The sequence below is a fragment of the Zeus faber genome (genome assembly GCF_960531495.2).
Source record: "Zeus faber genome assembly, chromosome: 15".
Taxonomy (NCBI): domain Eukaryota; kingdom Metazoa; phylum Chordata; class Actinopteri; order Zeiformes; family Zeidae; genus Zeus; species Zeus faber.
In genome coordinates, this window is record NC_137194.1 from 22,487,946 (window position 1) to 22,497,627 (window position 9,682).

The 9,682-nt window shown below is 40.0% G+C and overlaps 1 protein-coding gene across 1 annotated transcript; it reads right to left on the minus strand.

The window, feature by feature from the left end:
* Positions 1 to 3,651: 3,651 nt before the first annotated feature.
* bhlhe23 (basic helix-loop-helix family, member e23) lies at positions 3,652 to 4,353 on the minus strand (the record flags this gene model as incomplete). The annotated part of the gene is made up of 1 exon (XM_080014610.1): positions 3,652 to 4,353. The coding sequence occupies one exon, from the start codon at positions 4,351 to 4,353 to the stop codon at positions 3,652 to 3,654; it is 702 nt and encodes a 233-aa protein (XP_079870736.1).
* Positions 4,354 to 9,682: the final 5,329 nt, after the last annotated feature.

A 9,682-nucleotide genomic window follows, 5' to 3' on the forward strand; every position in this document is an offset into this window, starting at 1 on the left:
TTAAGGGCATATGTTTTAGTGCTATGGCGTCGGGTTAGAGGAAAAGCACACAAACATACCTCAAAGCTCGCAGCCATGCTAATGAAATCACTCCTCTTCCATCGCGCTCGGAGCAAACGCAAATGTTTACAGACACCGCGCAGTCTGGTCCCGGGCTGCTGTTTTTTTGTCGACATCAATGAGGTGGTTAATTTCTGAGAGCGGGGTCTGCAGCTCGGTGGTAGATCCACTATCCACGTCTTGTTTTAACCTGTGTTCCGGAACTCAAATTCATTTATTTAACCAACACAATTGCGTTATTTTCCAAAAGCCCTCTGCGGAACGAGTGCCAGTACCAATAATGAGCATGAATCTAATATCTAATTTCACTTTGTATTTTCACAATTACTGTGGACACGAAGTTCGTTATGTGAACAACAGCGACGGTGGGTGATTTAGGTCCTCACCTCTGTGTGATCATATGTGTGATTAACACTGGTTTTGAAATAAATAATCCTGCTCAACAGAGTTTTTTTGATTTAACATTGTTATCCAATCCAAACATTATTACCCTGCTAGATTTTCTTACAATATAAATTGTCACTGAAAGTCATATATGGAGATGTGTTTAAATAAGCGGCATTTTTGTAAAAGTAAAGTCTGAGGAACTCTTATCTTTCAAAGTACAGGAAGATAAACGCCTCATAAATGTCATATATTTTTTTAAATTAAAGGCATGATCTTTGAGAAGGCCTAATCAAATTATCTTTTTGCTGTGCTTAGTATCTCGTAATGGCCGATTCTCAGATGGTCCTCGGAGTATATTCACGGCTGAGCATAAATTTTACTTTATCACGCCGCGATTGGAAAAGTAAATTGTGCGTAAAATTTTTACAAGTCAAAATAATCACTTCACATGGAGCGTTGAAAGAAATATAGTTATTGATAATACTCAATGAAAACTATAATGTTGAGGAGAAAACACAGTCCTACTGCCTAAATGGTGTTTTATTTGATCACCTTACAGAATGATGGGGTGTTTACAATGCAAGTGAATGGCAGCATAGACATAATAACAATAAACTACAAATTAAATGAGAAAACTAGTTGTCACATGCCAGATCATTATAACATTAAGTGTTTCAGATTAAGGCTTTCCTTTCTTTCTTTCTTTCTTTCTTTCTTTCTTTTCTTTACAGTGTATTCCCTCTCTATTGCTTCCAGGCCACGGAGGTCACAGGAAGTGGTGCCATTTTTGTAAATAATCACGACAATTCTGTCTCGACGCACAAATGCCCAACCATGTCGGAGGAAACATTGCCGCCGTGCCAAAGCCTGACCACAAGGATAATTATAACAAATATCAAAGCTCTGCTGGACATTTACAGGCCTGCGTAGCGGAAGTGACCGGCGTCCGTCCGTGCAAAAAGCCAAGCGTCCGAATCAGACGGCTCGTGGGCCGGTGTCACCCAGGAGCCCCGCAGCTCCACAACGCCCATCGCGTTTATCACATCTCGTCTGTGAGGGCCCCGGCGTCCTGTCGGGGCCTCGGAGAAGCCCTGATTCATCTCACGGCCCCTTTGGGACATTGGGACTGGTCTGCTGTTGTGACATGTGGATAAAGGAGATTGGGGAGGATCAGTTATTCGCTGACACAGGTCGGCTGGCTCTGGTGGGGTACACTTGTCTGCGTTGGACAAAAGCATTAATTCCACCACAAGGAGGTAGATCATTATCAGAAGAATCAGCAATCAATAAATTACCTCAAATTATAATCAAATCCAATAATTCAACTAATTCCAATACTAAATATTTAAATACGTATATTTTAAACTTAAACTTAGGTGCAGAATGATTACTAAGTCAGCCTGCATCTATAAGTATTATTAAGTTTGTCATATAGCCTAAAATGCAAGGACAATACCAGGGCAGGTTCATTTAAACCCTTAAAAAGAGATTGTGTATCACACCATATTACAATATATTTCTTTATTATTAAGGATGCTGTTAATCAGCCTATACAGCAACAACAGAAGATTTATTAAATACATCATACATTTTTTTCCTTTTGTGGATTTAAAAAATAAATTAAACTTGACCGTGGATGGTAAATAAGTTTGTGACCACCATCAAGCACCAAGATGGGGGGTTGTTGGCGAACTGTTGTTCCGCTCTCCGAAACCTGCAGAACAAATTGTCCCTGTGACATTGGTCAAATTAAGGCGAAGATGGAGACAGGAGCTGGAATCGTGTTAATAAGTGTCCCTGCACTGCGCTGTGAGGAGGCCCGCGTCAGCTAACCCCCTCAGACAGGTCCTGGCTCCTGGGGCCCCGGGCGCATCGTGGGTCCCTCCTCCTCAGAGCCGGCAAGGCCCCACCAGGCCCCACCAGGCATCGCTGAGCCTGGCTCATACAGAAAGATAGGAATAGGAAGCACTGTCAGTACTGGCTTCACATTTTGGGAGACACCAATATGCGCATTGCGTTGAGTTTGGATAACTGGAATTGTTTTGTCAGTGAAGAACGAGTGGCCATCAAATCACAGCCACACTGCGGGGATTTTGTGGCTGTGGACTACTGTTAAACTCTCTCATTTTTTAAGTGTCGTAGTAAGTAACATTAATATCATTTTTTCACACAACATGCAACAACGATAAAATACATATTATATAAATAGAAGCTTTTAAAATAACGTATATTTACCCATCATGCCGTATGGTGAAAATGCCATATGCGGTGTTGCTTGTTTAATAGGCTGTATGTTTCGTTATGATGCATATTTAAATGTAACTCTAGTTGTGAAAAATTCAATTTAAATTAAGTTATTATTATGTTCTTATAACGCATGATGTGATATTTGTGGTAACCGGCATGTAATGATGACAGACAGGCTGGAATGAAGGAAAAACAGATGCAAGCATAGATATGAGATTTAATTATAAAGACATATAAACAATATATGAAAATCATGTTGCGACACAACCAAAATGACTCTTCACAGGCTGTTTTCGTGTCATGGCAGCCAGACTTTGGGCAAATTTCTTTTTCACAGTTGTACAATACAATCGTGTGAAGTGTGCAATAACAAAAACAAACAAAAAACTAGTTTTTACACATTTTCTTAAAAAATATATTATAGCCTACATCACATTTTGATATTTCACACAGAGCATCAGTACAGTCACTGTGAATCCAGAAGTTTGATCTCATATTCTCATCGCGTCTTCAATTGAACATTTTACAAGTTGACATGGTTTTGTAGAATGTTGCATAGTTTACAAAAAAAATGGCTGAAAGCGTTAAAACCCTCACAAATTCACCCACTATGAATCAAACTCAGAAATTGGGAAATTGTCTGGAGAAAATGAGAGGAACTCGCTGTGCTCGCCTTATACACCGCTTAAACCCATTTTGAGAACTATTTTTTTTCCTGCCATGATTAGGCTTAAATAACCTTTTTTTTTTTTTTTATCTGGACCACACGTTGCAGAAGTTATTTTGAAAGTCATTAATTACAGGAATTAAAAACCATTATTCACACAATGATTTAAATCAGCTGCGGGAGTGGAGAGAGAGAGAAAAAGAGAGAGAGAGAGAGAGGGAGAGGGGGGAGACCGACATGGATGCATCAGGTTTAAAAAAGTTCTGGTTCTTCTTGGCTGTTGCTCCGCATCAAGGCTTGTCGTTGCAGTGTTTGAAAAGACCGGACGGCGTCCCGGAATAAGCGGCGCACTTCTCCGCGCAGGTCGCCAGCGCCGAGCCGGAGAACGGGTACACCGCGGCCTGTCCGAAGGGCGCCAGGGCGGCGGGGATGGGCGAGGCGACGCCCTGGCCCTGGTTCAGGTACGCCACCAGCCGCCGCATCTCCTCCAGGGCCTGCGCCTGCATCAGGATGTAGTTCTTGGCCAGGAGGAGCGTGGCGATCTTGGAGAGCTTGCGCACCGACGGGCTGTGCGCGTACGGGATGACGGAGCGCAGCCCGTCCAGCGCGTCGTTCAGGTCGTGCATCCTCCGCCGCTCCCGCGCGTTGATGCTGAGCCGCAGTGAGCGCTGCTCCTTGGGCTTCTTGGCCAGCGGACCCCCGTCGTGCTTGTCGTCGTCGTCGTCGAAGCCCGACCCCCTCTTGCGCGGCTCCAGAGAGTCGAAGCAGCCGTCGTCGTCGTCGCTCGTCTGCTCCCCGCCGCTCTCGGTGCTCTTGCCGGTCTGACCGGCGAGGAAGTCCGCGGCGGGCGTGAGGGGGAAGCGGCCGGGGCTGCCGGTGCCGCCGTGGCTCGCGGCGCCGAAGCCGAAGGCGGACTGGCCGTAGCGCTGCGTGAGGTCCAGCAGCGTGTCGTTGCTGATGGACTTCAGCAGGTTCTCATCCCCGACGTTCATGTTTGTGCTCCCCCACAACAAAACAAAACAAAACAAAACAAAACAAAACAAAGCAAAACAAAAAAAAAAAAAACCCCACCAAAAAAAAAAAAAAAAAAACTAATCTCGCCGTAAAAGTCTGCGCGTCCCTTGTCTTCCCGCTGCGCGCACCTCTCGGAGAGTTCCAAGAGCTCCAGGAGTTCCTTCTCTCCAAGAAACTCTCTCTCTCTCTCTCTCTGAACCCGAAAGCTTCTATACCTTCTTTTTTTTGGGGGGGGGGTGGGGGTTGGGAGGGGGGGTGGGGGTCGGCGGTGTGAACTCAGCCCCTCTCCGCTCCGTGCATGTCCTACCCCCGCGCCGGCTCTGCTACTTTGCGCTCCTCGAACGCTCGCGAAGACGCGACTGTGGACGTGGAGCCGCGGCGTCCCCCCCTTTTGCGCTCCGTGCGTGCGTGTGTGTGGTGTGTGTGGGGTGTGTGTGTGTGTGTGTGTGTGTGTGTGGGCACGGCGTGACTGCTCGCGTCTCGCTCCACGCGTTGGTAGGAGCGCAGGGCCCGCCGGGACGATCGCTCCCTGCCCAATCAGGGGGCTTTTTAAATCACTCGGCGTATGGAGCGCAGGTCCGGCTCCCAATTCGAATGACGATCGTCGGAACTGAAAACGCTGATGTGAAGCCGTCGACTCGACTTGATCGCGTAATCATGTAGTGGTTTTTTTGGGGGGGTTTTTTGATGGAAATTCCGGAGTGGAAATCAAACTGTTTGACCCCAGTTTCGAATGCACGACTTCAATTGAACATAACCACGTGCGTCTAAGTCTATGTCCCTTCAGTCCATGGTGATAAGAATATCAAATGATCGCCTTAATAAGATTTTCCGATACTCACTCGTCAGTAGCAAAAAGCCCAAATATAAAAATAAAAGCGGTGGAACCTGCTTTTCCAGATGGATAGATAGATAGATAGATAGATAGATAGATAGATACAGATAGATAGATAGATACAGATAGATACAGATAGATAGATACAGATAGATAGATATAGATAGATAGATAGATAGATAGATAGATAGATAGATAGATACAGATAGATAGATAGATAGATAGATAGATACAGATAGATACAGATAGATAGATAGATAGATAGATACAGATAGATACAGATAGATATAGATAGATATAGATAGATAGATAGATAGATAGATATAGATAGATAGATAGATAGATAGATAGATAGATAGATAGATAGATAGATAGATAGATAGATAGATAGATAGATAGATAGATAAATAGATAAATGACAGGCAGACAGATCAACTTCATGTGATTCAGCTCTTTTATTCACGAAGAAAATTAGTCTGACTTTTGATTAAAAAATAATAATAATAATGAAAAAAAAATACATGGATTTATATATCAAGACGTCCTGGCTGGTTTACCTGAACAAAGACTCTTTGGAAACAGGTGTTTGAATGGTTTTGGAACGCACAGTGTTTGCACAATGGGGATGCTGCCACATCGTGTATAGCGCGGAGAACTGCATTCAAACTGTCAGAAAATAAATGAATAGAATCATTTGAATCACTTTAATTTAATTTAATTTAATTTAATTTAATTTAATTTAATTTAATTTAATTTAATTTAATTTAATTTAATTATGTAGAATGAATTAAATCAGATAAATGAAAATAAATACCCACCAGATGGATACATAACGTGTCATCAACATCTCTAATGCTCCCAACTGTTTCATGGTTTCACTGGCGTGACCGTTATGATGGACATCATGCTCCTCACTCCGCTTAATGTCAATTCCGAAATACTTTTTTTTTTTGGATGTTTATCCGAAGTTGCTTCCAAAGTAAGTAACGAAAGAAAGAAAGAAGGAAAGAAAGAAAGAAAGAAAGAAAGAAAGACTATACCGAGGTACAGTATATTCATATGGTCAGCAGGTGGCAGTAGAGTAAATAAGTTCAATAACAAACTGTAACGCCATCCATATCAACACATTCATAAATAATTACTATTTATTCCTTTGATCCCTTCGGATTATATGTGTGATATGTTTTAATGTGTAATGCACCCAGTTCATTATGTACTTTCTATGAAATGAACAATAACACGTTTTTAGATATATATAGACCTGCATATATTTTATTACATTTTTATTTGTTATCTTTCTTTTACTTGCACTTTTCTAACGACTTCGCTGGTCAACATCCGCATCATCATCAGGGGATGAATACATTCTTATCTTATCTTATTTCAACTTATCTTATCATATCTTATTTTATCTTATCTTAACTTATCTTAACTTAACTTATGTTATCCCATCTTATCTTATCTTATCTTATCTTAACTTAACTTATCTTATCTTATCTATGTTCCTATTTTATCTTATCTCATCTTATCTAATCTTGTCTTATCTTATCTAACTTATCTTATCTTATCTTATCTTGTCTAACTTTTCTTATCCCATCTTATCTTATCTTATCTTAACTTAACTTATCTTATCTATGTTCCTATTTTATCGTATCTTATCTTATCTCATCTTATCTTGTCTTATCTTATCTTATCTTATCTATGTTCCTATTTTATCGTATCTTATCTTATCTCATCTTATCTTATCTTATCTTATCTTATCTTATCTTATCTTATCTTGTCTAACTTATCTTATCCCATCTTATCTTATCTTATCTTAACTTAACTTATCTTATCTTATCTATGTTCCTATTTTATCGTATCTTATCTTATCTCATCTTATCTTATCTTATCTAACTTATCTTATCTTATCTAATCTTATTTTATCTTATCATATCAAACTTATCTTATCCCTATCTTATCTTATCTTAACTTAACTTAACTAAACTTATCTATGTTCCTATTTTATCGTATCTTATCTTATCTCATCTTATCTTATCTTATCTAACTTATCTTATCTTATCTTGTCTAACTTATCTTATCCCCATCTTATCTTATCTTATCTTATCTTACCTTAACTCATCTTATCTATCTATTTTCCTATTTTATCGTATCTTATCTTATCTTATCTTATCTTATCTTCTCTCATCTCATCTTATCTTATCTTGTCTTATCTTATCTTGTCTTATCTTATCTTATTTTATTTCATCTTATCTTATCTTATCCTAACTTAACTTAGCTTATCTTAACTTATAGTATCTTATCTTAACATATCTTATTTCATCTTAACTTATCTTATCTTATCATATCATATTTCATCTTAACTTGTCTTATCTTATCTCATCCTATCTTATCTGTTCTTATCTTATCTTATGTTATCTATCTGCCTATTTTGTCTTATCTTATCTCATCATTTCTTATCTAACTTATCTTATCCCATCTTATCTTATCTTATCTAGCTTATCTTATCCCATCTTATCTTATCTTATCTTGTCTTAACTTAACTTATCTTATCTTTGTCCTATTTTGTCTTATCTTATCTTATCTTATCTTAACTTAACTTATCTTATCTTATCTCTGTCCTATTTTGTCTTATCTTATCTTATCTCATCTTATCTTATCTTATCTTATCTTATCTTATCTAATCTTATCTTATCTAACTTATCTTATCTTATCTTATCTCATCTTATCTTATCTTATCTTATCTTATCTTATCTTATCTTATCTTATCTTATCTTATCTTATCTCATCTTATCTTATCTTATCTTATCTTATCTAACTTATCTTATCTCATCTTATCTTATCTTATCTTGTCTTATTTCATCTTATCTTATCTTATCTTATCTTATCTTATCTTATCCTTTTACAAAAGTAGTTACAATATTTGCAACTCGTTTTTCAGTAAATAATCAACCTATTTTAAATTACAGTTTAAGCTTTAATCATTGTCTTTTGTTGTGGGTTTTATAGATTTTTATTTGGAGTGTGTAACAACTGTACTGAGTTTCTAGTTGGGTTGAGTCCTGTCATCTTTGAATGTCTATCTCTGTGATTTTATTATTGTCTTTTTTTTTTCATATGTTTGTACCTTTTTATTTATATGCTTTTATTTTACTTTATTTTCATACATCTTTGTGCCTTATGCAAAACACTTTGAATTGTCCTTGTATGCACCATATGTTCATATTTATGTTCAAATCTGTCACCCTACTGTGATGACGTCAGGTTCAGCTGACACTACAGAGCATCATCACAAGCTCTGTGCGCTTAAAGTTAAAGAGTCGCGTGCTACACAGGATGCTACACAGGATGCTACACAGGATGCTACACAGGATGCTACGCAGGATTGGTGCCCTGTGTCCTACTTGTGCTCACCTGTATCTGCGTCTCCCCCGGATCTAAGCACATATGATTTGGCCGAGATGGATCATCTTTTTTCTCTTGCTTTCTCTTTTTTTCTTTCTTTCTTGTTTGCTTTATTTCTTCTCCATGATTCACTCTCTTTTACAGTGTGTATCTGCTCTCCCACACTCCCTCTTGTTTTTCTTTTTTTCCTGCTTTTCCTTCGTTGCCGCCCTAATCCTTCTCCCATTGCAGCACATTGTGTGTGCATTCCATGGTACCCACGCACACACACACACACACACACACACACACACACACACACACACACACACACACACACACACACATACACATACACATGCACAGAGAGCACATAATGCACAGACGTGGATTGAGCAGATGGTGACCGTATTCATTTTTCCTGACTAACATTAACTGTTTATTATAGACAGCAGACTAAGCCAATCCCGGATACACCCCCATTCATCATGCACACACACACACACACACACACAGACACACACACACACACACACACACACACACACACACACACACACACACACACACACACACACTGGAAACCACAAACAAGTGTGGACACACCAGCCAATTACAGGCTGCAGCCCCACGTCTCCATGGTAACTGCAGGCTGCGATGGGGGCACACCATTTGATGGCGGCTCCCTGGGATGCTGCACAGGCGCTGCAGTGACGTCGTGTGACCACCGCGGGGCAGTCGGGCCTCGTGGATGAGGTGTGATACCAAGGCGTTATGGGACGCGCGGTGTGAACCCGCGCCTGCGCACATCCCCACGGCTGATGCGCGCACTGACACAGGGACAAGGAGCACGGCGTGTTCGTGGAAGGACCTATGTTCACAGGTAATATGACTATGCCCACATGCACATGCGCACATGTGATCTTGCCTGGAATTGTCATTACAATGGAATTATTATGGGGGGAATTTTGTGTATTGCACAAATAATGCATTGTGTGTGGTTTTCTTAATACGTTTAAGCCATTAGTAAGCCTCATCTAGCTGCCTCTCCTATACCAGCGTCTTCCCTCCATCCTCTTAACACACAC